This window comes from Hyperolius riggenbachi, chromosome 5 (genome assembly GCF_040937935.1).
Source record: "Hyperolius riggenbachi isolate aHypRig1 chromosome 5, aHypRig1.pri, whole genome shotgun sequence".
In the NCBI taxonomy this organism is placed as follows: domain Eukaryota; kingdom Metazoa; phylum Chordata; class Amphibia; order Anura; family Hyperoliidae; genus Hyperolius; species Hyperolius riggenbachi.
The window spans coordinates 418,179,663-418,197,329 of NC_090650.1; the positions used below are offsets into that span (position 1 = coordinate 418,179,663).

The window sequence follows — 17,667 nt, forward strand, 5'->3', positions numbered from 1 at the left end:
CTTTATTTTCAAAAGCACTTAGCAAATGGTGGTTGCTCCGTCCAACCTCCCAAAAATGTGCAGCAATCAAAGAGGCTGGCCAGCATTTTTGTATAAATTCTTTTCAGGGAGTGTTTTTATACTGGATTAAAGGCCATGCACAGAATCCTCCATAGAAGAGATGGACTAGCCCAAAACCTGTCGGTTCTGTCAGATTTCTACTACCTACTGTGAGTGACAGCAACATAGGAGAAAAGTAATTTATGGCTCATTTTACTCTGGAAGAAACATACTTTTTATTTGTATGGGTTTACATGTATTTTAAATTTCAGTTAAGAGTGGTCCTTTAAGACTTTCACAGAGAGCAGAAAATGAATCTGACTGGCTACTACAGTGGGCAAATGTGTTTGATTTACTGGTACAGATGGTCATTGAGGTGCTAATAATTCTTAACTGCATGCAAAGTGTATGCATCTTGGAATCTAGCCAATCAAATGCACCTTCTGCTGGACTGGTTCGGCCCATTTCCAAGCTGGATCAAATCATACGCAAGCAGGAATCACTTGCATCTCACCGGCCATCTCTATCCTATAGGCCGGTGATCTGCAAACTTGGCTCCCCAGATGTTAAGGAACTACAAGTCCCACAATGCATTTGCCTTAATGAATCATGACCGTGGCTGTCAGACTCCTGCAATGCATTGTGGGATTTGTAGTTCCTTAACAGCTGGAGAGCCAAGTTTGCAGATCACTGCTATAGGCAAAATGACATTGAGGGCAGGCTGTTGCCTAGAGCAACCACAACTCTTTAACAAAACAAGGATCTGATTGGTTGCTGCAGGAGACCACTCTTTTTTTTTTTCTTAGCACCAACTCCCCTTTGAGTTGGTGCAATTCAACTCTGCCTGTTGGGAATAAAATAAATAAACCTTACCACTGTTTACAAACAGAGCCTTAGCAGTGCTAAAATCAGGAGTGAACAGTGAAATAGGTCTTCAGATGCCAACAGCAACACACAGTATGCATAGACCTCCGGCTCATAATGCAGGGATTTAACTATTGCATGAAACAAAGATAGAGAATTACGTACGTGGTTCATCATTAAATACAAAGTGATCATATAAATTACCCCCGTCCTAAAGCTCTTGATTGGCTCAAAAGAGAAAAAACAAAAAAAACAAAAAGACCAAAGATCTGTAAACCTCTCTCGCTCCATCTCTCTGCGGTAAACCATGTAGGAGGAGGAAGGCTGGGCTGCAGAAAGGGTTAATTCCCAGCAGCTTTCCTTTCACATGTGATCCACACTAAACCGCCTGCCCGAAAAACAGCCCTGAAGGGTTTTACAACAGCTCAATTTCGCAGCCTTCAGTTTTAATCCATCAGTTAGCATTGTGATCGGTCCTGACCTCGTCATCCGCGTGCAGGTGGTTGGACAGTTCCTGGAGGACGGCCGCCTTGCCGATCTGATCGTTCCGCCTCCGCTCCATGATCAGGTCCTCCAGGCTCTGAAACTCCAACGTGTGGCTCTTTTTCTCCGAAAGCTGGATTTTCAGCCGGTAGGGCTGCTTGCCTATCCTGATCTCCCCGCCGATCTTAAACTCCCTCTTGCCGTAGCGGCACCAGGCAGCGAAGCACTCAGAGTTCCTCCAGCTAAGCTCCTGGTCCTTGGCCCCTACTTGTTCCATGGCGTTCTGGACCACCATCTCCGGGCTGAGGGGCTTGAATTTGTACTGCTCGTTCACGATTCTGCCCCTCCTGCCCTGGCTGGCATCAGTCATGAAGCTGTTGGTGATCTCCAACCTGTACAGGTGCACCACCTGAAAGTCCCCCACGTACACCACCCAGTGGGGATATTGGTTCTTGGCGACGAATTCCACCAGGTCTCCAGGCTTGCACTTGTTCAGCAGGTTCTCCGGGGAGTAGGTAGTCACCTGGTCTGCAGATCCAAAACCCTTCTCGTAGATGCACTCTTCCCTGTAGTAGACAGAGCACTCCACCTCGTTGCAGTGGTCGTACTGCAGTTCTTCCTGTAGGGTCCCCTGCTTGGCAGGATCTGGCACCACCTCGTCCAGGTCATCGTCGTCCGCCGAGAAGATGTAAGAGACCCCTATCCTGGGTCCTTCGTCTCTGTCGACCCCCGTAGGATCTGCAGTGGGGACTTCCTTATAACTCAGGTGAGTCAGCTTTTCCACCTGGTTCCCCATCGCTCTGCAAAGAAACAACAACAAGCACCCATCAGAACAGTTCCTTCCACCTGTTGCAGCAGTAGCTGATTGCAGCAAGGTGCTGAGAAACCTGAGCTAGTACGAGGAAAGCGTACACCCCGGGGACAGAGGTTGGGCTGCTTTCATTTTCCGAGCTTAGACTGCAAATGCTTTAACCCTTTACCACCCAGAGAACAGCCCTTGACTACGAGGCTAAGTCAGTAAACATGGGAGAAAGCAAAAACAGAGACTATAAAAACATAAAAACCACAAAAAGGAAATACAAAAATAAGCAACGCTTCTGGATATTACGTTGCTTTCTAAACCTGATGCAAAACATTTAAAGGGACAGTGCCACCGTTTTTAGTTTTGAAAATGCAACTTGCATGGCTGTCATACTTAAAGGATACCTGAACTGAGAGAGATATGGAGGCTGCCATATTTCCTCTTAAACCATGCTGGTTGCCTGGCTGTCCTGTTGGTCATCTGCCTCTAACACATTAAGCCATAGTCCCTGAACTAGCATGCAGATAAGATGTCTCTGACTGAAGTCTGACTGAATTAGCTGCATGCTTGTTTCAGTTGTGCGATTCAGACACTACTGATGCCAAAGATGAGCAGTACTGCCAACTGGTACGGTTTACAAGGAAAAATATGGCAGCCCCCATATCCCTCTAACTTCGGTTGTCACTGAAATTCTTTGAGTCTCTCTAATCCATATAACAGTGTTTTCTGAGTTTGCTTTAAAGGACAACTGTAGTAAGAATATGGAGGCTGCCATATTTATTTCCTTTTAAACAATACAAGTTGCCTAACAGCCTTGCTGGTCTATTTGGCTGCAGTAGTGTCTGAATCACACCAGAAACAAGCATGCAGCTAATCTTGTCAGATCTGACAATAATATCAGAAACACCTGATCTGCTGCATGCTTGTTCTGGGGCTATGGCTAAAAGTATTCGAGGCAGAGGATCAGCAGGACAGCCAAGCAATGTGCATTATTTCAAAAGGAATAAACATGTCAGCCACCATACCCCTCTCACCTCAGGTTCCCATTAAACCCGCTGATCCAATGCTTGTTGGAGAGGTGTGTGACTGAAATAACTGATGCCAAGAGATAAGCATGACAAATGTGACAAATGACAGGCATTTTTTTTTAAAGGAAAAAGATGGCAGCCACCATACTCCACTCACTTTAAGTCTCCTTTAAATCTGGGGATAAACACATTCGTCTTTCTATCTCCCTTTATGACAATGCAGGTTGCCCGGCAGTCATGCTGACTGTTAGGTTTCAGTAAAGTCTGAGTCACACATGCAACCAGCATGCAGCCTGTAGGGTCACCATACTTGATCTGCGTTCTGATTCGAGATCTGCATTCTGAAAGCAGGAGGGGGCTCAGTACAACAGTCACCTTTTCAGCTAATCCACTAGGAGCACCTTCCAGACCTTGAAGTTTCCTTTAAGTCTCGGTTACGCAAGCCTCAAACTTGACCTCGAGAATAAGAGACGATATTGAATTGTAGCAACCACCAAAAAAGATTCAAGTTTCGCTGGCAGCGTGCACAGGGGGGATAAGAAGCTCTAGGGTCGGTCTCAAACATGGGGGTTCCTCAGAAGCCATTCTTCATCCTAAAGGAAACTGTCAGCCGATGAACTATGGTTCTCAGAGGGGTCCTGGACTCATGGAAGCTCGACACATGGTGTGGACCATGGCGAATCCTTTCAGCGACCACAGATCTCTTAAATCGTCTAGAAGACCAGCTTGTGCCGAGTTTAGGAAGAAAGGAGTATACAGAGACAAGGGGGGGGGGGGGGGGGGTGGAAATATCACAAAAACACATAAAACTTACCAAGGCACACTCTGGTCCCCTCCGTCCTGTGACTGGCAGTAGGCACTAGCTGAGGCCAGATCCAGGGAGGCACCATGGACAGAGCATGGTTGTGTGGCTGCCTAGCCAGGGACTCTGTGCAGAGGACTGATCAGAAGCAGATCCTGCTCAGCAACTGAAACAGCAGCAGATCACCTTATTGTATGAGACACGCTTTCCTACAGCAGCAGCCTGATACTCACAGCTCTCTCCCCTCCCATCCTGGGCAGCTAAGATCAGAGGAGTGACAGCTTAACTCTCTCCTGCCTCTGCCTGCACCCACACCGCCTGCACCCTGCCCAGCCAGCCAACCTAAAGACAACAGTCCTGCCACTACATCAGTGGAAGCCAGGAGCAGACTATGGAGCTTGGCAGGTTGCATTTCCTGTAGTCTCCAAAGTTTGGAAATATTTACACGGTGGGTGTGCAGGAGGCGACGTTCGTGCAAATTTAAAGGGACCTCCTGCTGAGAGATACAAAGAGGCTGCTGTCGCGGAATCACTTTATAAAGAACAAAAAGAGAGGAAAAAAAAAAAGCAAACGTTGAGGCTATGTTCACAGTGGGAGTTGTGTTCCTGCCGTCAAAGGGAGCGCAACGCATTGTGGAAGCAGCACCGCAAGTTAATGGTGCGTTGCAGTGTATACAGTGAAGCATATAGTCAATGAAAAGTATGCTTCACTGTAACTTGTGGGTTTTTTGGGATAGCGCCCTGCATGCAATTAATAGGTCGCGCCCCGTTATACAACAATGCACCTGTCAACATAGCTTTAGGGCCTGTTCAAACTGCGTTTGTAGAACACGTATAAATTCAAAGAAACGCAAGTTGAAAAACACATGCGTTTTTCTTGCGTTCGAATGCGTTTTCTATTGCGTTTTGCACACACGTGACCCAGAAAAAAAAAAAAGAAAAAAAAAAAAAGAATTATGGGAACCGCAGAGGGAAACGTACGCTAAAAAACGCAATAGTACGCGTTTTTTGATACGCGTCCATAGACTTTCATTGCGTCCGTTTCTATGCGTGACGCACAGAACTGTGTGCAGCAATGCGGATGAGAAACGTATGCGTCTTACGCATACATGTAAATGAGGCTATTAGAAAACATTAGTAGCCGTTTCTATGCGGAAAGTCTGCCTGTACGCGTTCTGTAAAAACGGCTAGGAACGCACATAGTCTGAACAGGCCCTAACACTTGGTTTACACTGCAAAAATCAGTTCTGCAATGCAATTTTTCCGAGTGGAATGTGCATTTTTCCACATTTCAGTCCATAGACTACAGTGTGCGTTCCCGCGTGTTGCGTCGTAAGGCGGCCGGGAACATCCTAGCGCACAACACACACATTCTCCCATTGGGGGTCAGTCGCAAACCTTAACCACCGATATACGTGATATAACGCGCTTCCATGCGTCACAACACAAGCACAAAATCACGTTAGTGAATGCATTGTCCAGTGTGAAAGAGCCCTTAAAGGGAACTTAAAGTAATTGAAAAAACAAGCTAGTTTAACTTTCCTGGGGCTTCTACCAGCCCCCTGCAGCAACCCTGTGCTCGCACCATCACTGAGTGATGCCCCCATAGCACCCCTCTTTTGGTTCGGGCTACTCAGCAAGTCGATGGCCACTGCGCTTGCGCTGTCCAGGCTGCGTTCGTCCTCAATAGCGCTCCCATCTCATCCTGCACAGTACAGATTGTGTCATACAGAGTGCTACCACAGGAGCACGATCAGGAGGTGCGCAAACCAGGGCCGTGCATCCAGGAGAAAGGGAGAATGCAGTGGGTGACAGGAAGATCGCGGCGTGACAACGCAGGCACAGGATGACTGGTACAGGGGGCTGGTAGAAGGTAGCCCCAGGTATGTTATTTTTGCATTTACTTTAATTTTCCTTTAAAGAGAACCAGAGACGAAGCACCCTCATGTATTTTATCGTATATATCAGTGGGAACATGACAGGGAACACCTACTCTGCTATTTATTTCATTCTTCACTGCTCATTCTGCCTGTTATCAGCTCTGATAAGAATCCTCGACTGAGCATTCAGTCTGGCTTTGCCCAGTAATGATTATAGCGGAGTCAGTTTCAGTTATGTCTTTTCAAGCCCAAGTCTGCCCCCTTGTGGCTCTGTTTTCCTGCCATTTATCCTCCTAGCAGGAATGTAGAGCCACAAGGTGGCAGAATTGGGCTTGAAAAGTCATCACAGCATGAAAGACAGTCATGTTTTATGTACTGGGCATCGAGGCTGGATCGCCGGTACTGAGATTCACCTAAAATTGTCAGCTCCATTCGCCACAATGTTTCCTTCTCGCTAGAAAAACTGGCAGCATGCAGCCTGTAGACTTTCAGGTTAACACCAGGTGTGTGGCGTAACCAATGTAGGTAGAAGGCAATGAACACTCTGCATGTTACACCGGGAACATTTCTTTTTGCTACGGCAGAAAGTACATTTGGATAATATGGTGGATGACACAGAAATGTGAACATACCCATACAGTCATGTGGACAAGTGCGTTTTACATGCAGCCATACAGCAATGTGCATAGTGTGAGCGCACTGATATTATGGGTACGGAGCCAGGTGCGTCTGACGTCACGGGATGCGGAAGTGCTAGCCGGCCGCATTGACTATACGGAAATCGTGAGCGGACACGCCGAGGGGGAACTACGGGACGCCGATTCCACCCGGAGAGGAGTGTCACCACTGGGACCTTGAGCCCGATACGCCTGAAAATCACTTTGCTACGTAAGTGCGCTCTATAGGCGCAGGCTGAAGTGTATTGATTTTATTTGTTACGCTATGAGAGTTTTTATATTTGTGTTTTACAAGCATAATCTGGATTAAAGCTTCTGAGTTTTACTGGAGAGCTGTTTGCCTGGTTTATACACCAAAACGCTAGATCCACCTGTTATCTGAGGTGGCAACCATCTGGTGAGCAGTTTGGCATTATTCACTGGGTTCGGCACGGAGGCACCACTTGTCACCTTGGGTGTTTTTACAAGGGCTTCACATGGTCTGGGACCAATTGACTGGCAGTAATGCACTATGTGCAGTGTGTTTGTTTTTTATAGATCAAAGAGTTTGAAGAAGAGGAGTGCTGACATACATCATTCTCTATTATGGGTACATACCACTACTTTGTGCGGCTGGGCCCCGATGCAGTCGCTACCTCTGCAACCCCTATTGCCACGCCGCTGCACGCACTACAGTCAATAAAAAGTGGACCTGAACTCAGAACTTCCCCTCTGCTCTAAAAGATAGGCAACAGCATAACCTTTAAAGAAAAATATCTCTTTGTTACAGCTAATACAAATCCTGCAATAAATCTGCAGTGTGTCTACTTCCTGCTTTCATGGAAGCAGACATATTGCTAACATCCTGTTTTTACTAATTAACTTCTCTGCCAAGGCAGATATGAAATTACACTTGTGATTAGTCACAGATGAGGGGGAAATAGACAGGCTAGACTCTCTAAATACATACAGGGTGCATTTATCTAGGTTTTCCTTCTGTCCTGAGCAAGAGTTTACTGTAATAGTAAATACGGTACATCAAGGGACCTGGCCAAGTAGTTTACTGTATTAGAATTGGTCATACATTGTACAGTCATACAGGTGCACGGTCAGGACCTGGGGATGGAATTTATTACATCTGGGTCTACCAAAACCAGATTCTTCTGTAGTAAAATTGGCCATCACTGGGCAATCAAAATTGAATGGCATGTACGCTGGCCTAGCAAAGCAGGCCCTGTGTATTCTCATGGTTGTGTGGGTTTTCTCGTGGTCAGTGCTGCTCAAATCCGATCCGGGAGACATCCGGATAGTTGCTAGCCGGATGTCTCCCAGTAAACCTGTGCGGGGTGGGCGGGGATTGGGGGGGGGTCAATCTTACCTGTCTGACCCTCTGCACCTTCCACGATGCGGTCCAAGCGGCGGTCACGTGATTACAAATACTTCCTTCTTTCGGGTTGAAGGAGGAAGTGTTTGTAATCACGTGACGCGCGTGGAGCGCATCGTGGGAGGCGCCGAGGGACAGACGAAGAAGACGTCAGACAGGTAAGATTGACAGCCCAGGTTTACTGGGAGATATCCGGATGTCTCCCGGGTCGGATTTGAGCAGCCTTACTCGTGGTGCCTTAGTTCTTTCTCCTACTACCCACAACCAGGTCCTTAGATGAACTAGCTTCTGATTAGTCCTAGCAAGCGATTACACAATAAGGAATAGAGATGTAATCAGAATTCCAACCGGTCAGGTTTTTCTTGCTCTAGAAGGATTTTTGGCCCCTTGTACACCGCTGGGTCATTGCACATCCTGGAAAATCAGGGGAAAAGTCATAGTGAGGGTCATGTGTGTGATGTAGGACACATACAGTACGGAAAAATAGCCACGACCGACGTTTCCCGGGACCTCAGCGCTCTGAGGTCTCTTGATGGCAGAGTTCTTGTGAAAAGCGCTCTGCAGTGTCTCTGTCCTTAAATTGCAACTGTCGAGCATAAAATCAAAATTCAATTCTTTATTTTTATCTGGTAAACAAGTAATACGGATGCTAATCACGTAATCCAAAAGTTAAAAACTTTTCTTGTTTTGTGGTACGTTGCCGCACAAAGGAAGTTGCATGGCATGCTAGGTTGTCTTTTTTTTGCTTCTGTACATTAGTTAAGTCTGAGGGGAAATAAAGAAGCACAAAAAAAAAAAAAAACCCAGCATGCCCTGCAACTTCCTTTGTGTGGCAACGTACTAAATAAGAGTCAGGTAAACTGGGGAATGATCATTTGTAAACAAGAAAAGTAATAGAGATTTAAATTGTTTGGATTGCCTAGTTAGCATCCGTGTTACTTGTTTACCAGATAAAAATAAGGAATTTAATTTTGATTTTATGCCCGACAGTTACACTTTAAAGGACATCCGAGGTGAAAATAAATTAATGAGCTAAGCAATTATATATATCCTCCTTCTCAAAATTACTTTTTTTAAGCTATCCCAAAGTTTTATTTTATATTTAAGGCCTCCTTCACAGTAGGATGTTGCGGTTTGATGCGGTGTTAAAGTCGCAACGCAAATTACAACACAACGCCCCACAAAAGTCGCCCCACAACTAAATGCCCCGTTATCGCATACAGTAGAGCATATAGGCAATGAAAAGTAGGCTTACAAGTCATTACTGAGCATGTGCAAACAATCCAACGCAGGTAATAACGTGTATAACGCACAGCATGCAGCACTTTCTAATAAAGATACACACAAACGCAACATGTGCACTGTGAATGTCGCACAGACTTAATATTGCTGTGTGTTAGTCTGCGTTGAAACATTTTATAACGTGCGACTTTAACGTCGCACTGTGAAAGAGGCCTCAATCTACTTTTTAAGTTTTTATTGTTTCATTGTCTCTGCTCAAAAGACACATGCATGGAAGTATCCCAGAGCTAAAATCTATGAATTATTGTCCCTATTTGCTCTTTCCTTCTCTCAGAAGCCATTTCCTGCCAGGAAAAGGTGCTTATGGCTGTAATTCCTTAATCAGTGTAGGTTACATTATAGTCTGACCCAGACAAAAACTCATTTACATACCTGATTTGTAACTCTTTCAGGCAGAGAAAGAAAAAAAAAGGAACATGCATAGTTATTAGCGTGCTAGGCACTTTACATACACATGTCTCTCATCATGTCACCTCGGGTATCCTTTAAGCTCAACACACACCATACAATCTTGGTTGTACAGATTTACCAAATCCACTTGTCTGTCAATGTTCTGTGCAATATTTTTCTAGAGGCTAAATTCACATATGACATAGTGTGAAAGGCTGCATTTTATGTCATGGTTTATGTTAATTTTGTGGCGTTTTAGGCTGCTTTCACAGTTAGACGTTACAGGCGCATGTTAGAGCAGCCTGTAACGCAGCCCACCGCACAGTAATGAAAAGTCAATGGGCCGTTCACAGTGCCCACGTTGCCTTACATTGTAACGCAGCACGTCAAGTGAAAGTGCTGCGTGCTGTACGTTATAAAAGCGGCTAAGCCGCGTTAGACTGTTTGCACATGCTCAGTAGTGTTGGAGGAGGAGGTCTCCCCTCCGCCTCCTCAGCCAGCCACATGGCTATTTAATATTCACTGCACTGAGTGACATGCAGTGTTTACTTCCTGGAGCGGCCGCTCTGTGCGGCGATTGACTGGCGGGACCACGTGATGCCGCATGCGTCCAAGAGTACGCATCACGGACGCCAGAGTGAGCTGCACAATATGGCTCAGTCTGACGTCCGCCTCTAACACCACCAGGCGTTGCGTTAGGGGCACGTTATGCGACCATAACGTCCCCTCAGGGCTTGTTTCCACTGTAGCGGTGCGGAATCGCCTGGATTCCACCGCAGAAGAAATCGCATGTGGCTGCGTTTCCGCATGCGGATTTAGCCGCGATTTCGCATGCGATTTCGCATGGCAAGGAGCCAGGCGATTTTAACCATGTCACTGCCAGAGTAAAGTTCCATAGCAAAGCATGCGAAATCGCACGCGAAATCGTGGAGAAATCCGCATGACAAAGCCGCATGCGATTTCCCTAATAAATACATTAGCGGCGATTCGCATGCATTCCACTCGCAGGCGAATTCGTTGACTCTTTTGTGCGTTTTTTTACCGCTGAAAAAAACGCACCTCAACAACGCTACAGTGGAAACAGGCCCATCCACTTGCATTACATGTGCGAATCCGCATGTGTTGGACACATGCGGATTCGCGATAGTGGAAACGAGCCCTAAAACGCAACGTCCTGGTGGGAAAGTAGCCTTATTTAGTGTTTTTACTGCGTTTGTGATGCCTTTTTCATGCGTTTTACTGCATTCGCATATACAAAACGCATATGCGTTTGGAAGAAAACAGGAAGCAAAAAAAAAAACCTAAAAAATATATATATTTTTTGGGGAGAAAAAAAAAAAAAAAAAAAAAAAAAAAAAAAAAAGCATATAAAATGTATGAAAACTCATACCATTGCGTTCCCATTGACTTTCATTATGTGCGTTTTGGCAGCATTCCTGCATATTATGCAACAAAACCAGTGTTTTTGAAAACGCAGCTTTAAAAACGCATAGAAAAAGCATTTGCGTTTTTATACGTTTTTTTATGCGGCCAATAGACTTTAATTCGAAGCAAAAACACAGAGTTTTCCGCAACGCTAGCGTTTCTGCTATGTGTGCACCCAGCCGCAGGGATTTTCCGCACACCAGGTGTTTCTGCAAGTGGGAAAACGTGTGGGTTTTTATACTGAAGACAATGTAAATGGATAGAGAAAGCCCACAAATTGGCCCAATTCCAAGCTGAATACCATTAAAGGGCAGCTGAGCCAGGAGGAAAAAAAAAAAAAAGTTAACTCTTACTTACCCGGGGCTTCTTCCAGCCCCCCATAGTTTTGAGGCCCCACTGTCATGCAGCTGTCGCCCTTATAAAAGCGTCTTGGTCACGTGCCACAGCGCTTGCGTTGTCCCAGCTGCGCACATGCTTACAAATCCAGGCTCAGCGATTGACAAATTTTAGCTCTTCAATGAAGCAGTAGGAGGGACAACAGATTTTGAATACTATGAGCAGATTGTGTAGGTTAAAGCCTTGCACACACAACCAATTTTGATTGGCCAATTTGAACACTGCCATGAGTGCTTACACGCACAATCTGTCCATATTAATCAAAGTCTCTTAGTATATGGAGGTGATAAAATTGCTCAGAAATTGGCCAATTAAAATTGGAAGTTTGTATGCTCCTTTCACAAAAGGCAGGGGATTAACCACCAACTCTCCCTAAAAAAAAAAAAAAAAAAATCATCATTGGTTCCCCTGTTCCATCCAACCTCCCCCTCCCCCCCCCCCCCCCCCTCATTGCAGGGAGAAGCATATATTTCACTGCTTCCAGTCTCCCCGTCTTACAACAGCCACTCACTCTACGGGCTGGTGCACACCGGAGCGGTTCTGGAGCGTTTTTTTAAAACTCTTGCAGGGGGAAAACCGCTTGGCTAATGAAAGTGAATGGGACGGTGCACACCAGAGCGGGTCGTGTTTTCCACAAAACGCAAACGAGGAGGCTGCAGCATTTTTTAGATTTCTGAGGCGTTTCTGCCTCAATGTTAAAGTATAGGAAAGTGGAAAACAGCTCTGAAAAGCACTAGATCAGAGTGGTTTTCCAGGTGGTTGTGTTACAGAAGCTGTTCAGTAACAGCTTTACTGTAACAATATATGAAATCTGCTACACAATAACGCTCCGAAACCGCTAGGCATGTTTAGAAAGCCTCTGTAACATGCCTAGAATCGCTCTGAAATCTGCTTCAAAAACCTCTAGCTTTTTGCAGATCTGCTAGAGGTTTTTGGTGTGCACTGGGCCTATGCTTTATACCCAGCCCCTGATCACATGACACAGATCAGGAGCCGTAAGGTGGCAGCATAGAACATACAGTTTCCGGCAGTGCTGGTCGTAATGGAAAAATCTACGCTTACGGATCATTACGCGTAATTTTACGCTATTACGGTTACGGCGTAGGAAATTATCTACGGTTCATCACTGTAATTACGCGTTAACTTATGCAGTTACGCGTAAGGATACCGTAATGTAGGCGCTTACACTACGATGTTACGCGTAGTGCCGTAATACCCATTAATGCGTATTTTTTGACGCATACGGACGATGCGTACGCAATAGCCATCAATGTGACAGTTATTGCGTACATATCATTCGTATGCGGCAAAACGTACGCTTATACTGAAGGGCGGGAGAAGATACTATTGGTTGCTTAGGATGTTGACTGATTGGCTACTCTTAGAAAAGGGGAGTTTTTACGTTAGTAGTTACGCGTAAAATTACGCACAAGTGTTCGTAAAATTACGCATACCTAGCAATTACGGTAGACAGTGTAATTACGATACCACTTAACTGCTTACGCGTAAATAATTACGCGTAAGACCGTAAGTTACGCGTAGCGCTTACGCGTAAATTTACATTGAATTACGATGCCTAATTACGCTCATGCGTAATTTCGGCCCAGCACTGGTTTCCGGGATGAAGAGGAGACTGCAGCACTGGAGCAGGCAAGTATTACACTGCAAGGTTGGTGGACAGAGTGGCAGGTTTCCATAATCCTCCTTGTAATCATGGGGACTGTTGATACACCATATATCTAGTGATGATGGGCAGATTCGACCAAGAGACAAAATCTCTCTATTTCATGTTAAAATAGATCAGGAATCAGCCTTGTGAAGCCACCTTGCCTTACCTACCTCCTAATGTAAAATGGTCCCATACACCCCCCCAAGTGCACTTTACTCTACATGTCCGTCGCTGGCTCCGTCCGCAATTTGCATACATGCGCCCCTCGTGGTTGCGTGTGCGCGTGACATCACACATGCACAGAGCCACATTTTACATTAGGAGGGACAGCTCTGGGGCATACTTTTGAAATCGGCGCCGGTAGACTTGGGCGCAGGACACAGCCGGTATATGGCTTATCCTGCTGCTGCACAAGTCCCGGCCGTGTTAATTACTATTCCCCCTCCAGGCCGCCATGGATGGTGGGGAATGATAATTAGTCTTCCAGTGATTACTGGAGGCCGAATTATTGTGCTGCGTAATATGTTGGCGCTATATAAATCTAATAATAATAATAATAATAATACGTTTTTTTAAGCAACTTCGCCTCAGTCTTCTGACGGCGTCGACGTTACTCACTGAGCGCCGCTGTAGATGTAATTCCCATTATAGTCTATGGTGGCACTGGCTGCTCCCAAAACTAGCAGCGCTGAAAAGCACTGCACCGGGGGCTTTAGGGCACGTTAGGATATGGCTAGTGTTACCGCCATGCACTCGATCGACCGCGAAGGCCCGACATATTGCAACATGTACGATCAATACATGCGGCCAATTTCAGGGTCACATGCTCGATCAAGCATGTTCAATAGATGTATGACCACCACCGTCACATAAATTTACCCAGTGGCGTAGCAATAGGGGGTGCAGAGGGAATGACCGCATCGGGGTCCTTGGGCAAGAGGTGCCCACACCTCAAACACAGTATTAGCTTAGCTATTGGTCCTGTGCTGATAATATTCTCTTTCTATAGTTGATTTGAATAGTAGTAATCATTAAACTGTTTCCCTCCCCCTTTTTGCACCTCTGACACTGTGGTTGTCCTCGATTGGTTTTGGTGCGCCGTATCAATTGTTATCTATAGTATTCTTGGGGGGGTCCCAATGCTAAACTTGCCCCGGGGCCCACAGCTTCTTGCTACGCCACTGTTGCAACCGTCAGACCACTTACCTAGGGACAGGTTAAAAATTTGAGAAACCCCAAAACTCCAAATTAAAAGTAAAAAAGTCCTCGATCAACAGGAAGCAAAAGTCAGCTGAGCTGAACTGGAACACCGATAATCAGATTTGGAAGGTTAATAATGGGAACCTAAAAGCTTGATTAATTAATCAATCAAGCCATCAGGTATCAATTATCCTTCCAAATCGTTTAGTCCTGTGCAACATTCTAGCTCAGCCCACATATATTCCACTTCCTGTTTAAAAAAAAAAAAATAATTAACAAAATACCTCCTCAAATTACAGCTAGTAAGAATAGTCGGCTCTAGTCTAGTTTAGTGGATCCAGCAGGAAACCTCATTCGAAAATTCTGCTAACGTGGTTGGGTGGGCTGCACCCTCTCGAACTCCTAGGCTTCAGATAGGTTGCAGTAAACTATGCCCACACTATTTGGCCAATCGCAAGGCTTCGTGCTGCAGAGGGTGCTGTGATTGGATAACTGTGTCTTATGAAGTTTCTTGCTGAGTCCTCTAAACTAGACTAGCGCCGATTAGTTTGATAGATCTATAAAGGGCTGTGTAAGGCTAGGAGCACACTTGTTTGAATCACGCACAGTTTTGCCACAGAGTGGAAATCACACTTAAAGGTCAACTGTAATGAGAGGGATACGGAGGCTGCCATATTTATTTCCTTTTAGACAATACCAGTTGCCTGGCTGCCCTGCTGATCTTTATGGTTGTAGTAGTGACTGAATTACACCAGAAACAAGAATGCAGTTAGTCCTGTCAGATCTGCCAATAATGTCAGAAACACTTGATCTGCTGCATGCTTGTTCAGGGGCTATGGCTAAAAGTATTAGAGGCAGAGGGTCAGCAGGGCTGCCAGGCAACCGGTATTGCTTAAAATGAAATAAATATGGCAGCCTCCATATTTCTTGTTACAGTGGTCCTTTAATGAATGTCAATGGGCCGAATTGCAAATCACAGCTTTCTGCTATTTCCAGTTTTCCCTATTTACAAATCGCACAGCAGGTTGGTTCTTTCCGCATGCTGTAGGCAAATCGCAATGCTTTCCTTTAGCGCCACAAAGCTGCATGCGATTTGCAACTTTTTTTGTAAAGGAATTAATGATACTGTAGGTTTTCAATGGTTTTAATATGCAGATTAGAAAAAAAAGGCTGTACTTATCCGTTAGCCGGGCGCATCCAGCAGGTGGCGCTAATTACTATTCCCCCTCCAGGCCGACATGGATAGTAGGGAAAGATGTAACTCTGGTGGAGTTTTGTCGCCACCTAGAGGATGCGCCCGGCTAACGGATAAGTACCAAAAATGCAAACATATGAAAAATGCAAAACACACCCACAAAGGCATACAAAGATGCGATTCCGAAAACGCAAATCACAGAGAAAAGCACAGAAAGGCCCCATTCACACTGGAGCGCTTTTCGGGCGATTTCAGCATCGCATGAAATCACTACCGGGTACTTTTCCGTTAGCCGGGCGCATCCGATAGGTGGCGCTAATTGCTGTAATAGTCATGTAACAAAACTGTAATGTAACCAATTCTATTGTGTTTTTTTACTGGCCGTCTCGCTGCGGCCAAATGTATTATCAAAAGTAAGTTAACTGAATTAATTTAAGCCGGCAGCAATGTAAGAGATGAAGCCGCCGGCTTCGGCTCTCGCTCTCCTCCCCCTTGCCTCTCTCCTATAGAATACTGGCAGCCAGAAGACATGCGTGTCCTCCCAGAGTCGTCTGTCGCGGCAGGGGAATCCTGCCGTTCTTGCAGAGCGGGTGCTGGCAGAAGCAATGTCTGCAGCCTCCCCGCTTTGCTTGTTTTCTTGCGACGAACGACTCTCGGGGACACGGGGAGGCTGGGGAGGAGAGGAGGAAGAGGCTTCATCTGTTACATTGCCGCCGGCTTAATTGAATTCAGTTAACTCACTTTTGATAATACATTTGGCCGCAGAGAGACGGCCAGTAAAAAAAAAACACAATAGAATCGGTTACATTACATTTTTGTTACGTGACTATTAATGTAATTAGCGCCACCTATCAGATGCGCCCGGCTAACGGAAAAGTACCCACTACCGTTTTGAAAAGCGCATGTGCAATGTTAGTCTGTGGCTGTTCTCATTTAAGCATTTTGCGATTTGCAGTGATTAGCTGAAACACAAACATGTAGCCTGCAGCATTTTCTGAGCGATTAGCGCTTCAATGTTAAAGATAGGAGCTTTTCAAAATCGCCCCAGAAGCACTGGCCTGTTTACAATCATCAGGGTTTTTCCAGCGCTTTTACCCAGTAAACATTGCAGATTACCCACAAGACAGTGCAGAGTACCCAGAAAACATCTCTGTTTCCTGTCTAGCGGCCATTTCCTGTATGGGAGAGAGAGACACAGCGTGGAAGCAAGGAGAAAGGCGAGTGGAGGAGAGCGGCAGCCTGGAATCCAAGCAGAGTGGCCAATAGAATTCATCTGCATCCAATCAGCCCATTAAATCAAAAGAAAACAAAAACAGGCTGTGTAGGCCCAGCAATTGCAAAACACAAATCGCTAAAAACACAGAAAAAAACGCTTCCCATACAGTGAGTGAAATATCGCTGAAAAACCTCTAGAGGAAAACACCAGAAAAATCACTCAGTCAGCATTTGTGTTTACCAATTTCTAGTATAAATGGGGCCAAATGGACATGGCAGGAATCTCATGGTTTTCTGCACAGACAAGTGGGCTCCCAGCCTAATAAATAATACACTCCCAGACAGGACCACCGACAGCTATAAAATCCTAGCATAGGGTCCAACCCTTCCCCATGCAATAAAAAGAAATAAATTCTTGTCTGAGGTCGGTTTTTAATTCCAGGTATTCAAGTCCTGACTTGTTTTAGCTTAATAATGCAATTTCAGGGCTTGTCGCTTGCTCTGGCTGCCTGTTCTGCAGGGAAAGCTAAAATTAATTGAAATGTGGGAACGCTTTGTCCTGCGGTTCACATAAAGTTTTAAGCCACTTACAGAGCTCCTGTGAAATGCTGCTAACCATCAGCTGGCTGGGCTGGAGGCCTTATCAAGAGGCAGACAGGTGCACACTGACACACCCACACAGCCGCTGACACCTGCAACATGGAAGTGCTAGCGTGTGACCTTGAGTATGCGAGCGGTGTGACTCCACACTCAGGTTACATAGTTCACAGCGTGTTTACGGACTTCCTGTTTAGTCCTCATTACCCAATCCTGACTCACACCTGACATAACTGCAAACATAAGATATATTACTGTACAGAAAATCCTGCTTCTGAGTGACAGCAGACACAACAAGCAGAACTTAAAGGACAACTGTAGGGAGGCTGCCATGTTTTTCT

General features: G+C 45.6%; 1 protein-coding gene across 2 annotated transcripts; it reads right to left on the reverse strand.

The window, feature by feature from the left end:
- Nucleotides 1-296: 296 nt before the first annotated feature.
- LRATD2 (LRAT domain containing 2) lies at nt 297-17,347 on the reverse strand. Of its 2 annotated transcripts, none has more exons than XM_068234946.1 (2): nt 17,321-17,347; nt 297-2,186 (listed from the first exon to the last, which is right to left on the reverse strand). In XM_068234946.1, the coding sequence occupies exon 2, from the start codon at nt 2,180-2,182 to the stop codon at nt 1,358-1,360; it is 825 nt and encodes a 274-aa protein (XP_068091047.1). In that variant the 5' UTR covers nt 2,183-2,186; nt 17,321-17,347; the 3' UTR covers nt 297-1,357. The 2 variants fall into 2 exon arrangements, with proteins under 2 accessions (XP_068091047.1, XP_068091046.1); XM_068234945.1 differs by lacking the exon at nt 17,321-17,347 and adding an exon at nt 4,031-4,168.
- Nucleotides 17,348-17,667: the final 320 nt, after the last annotated feature.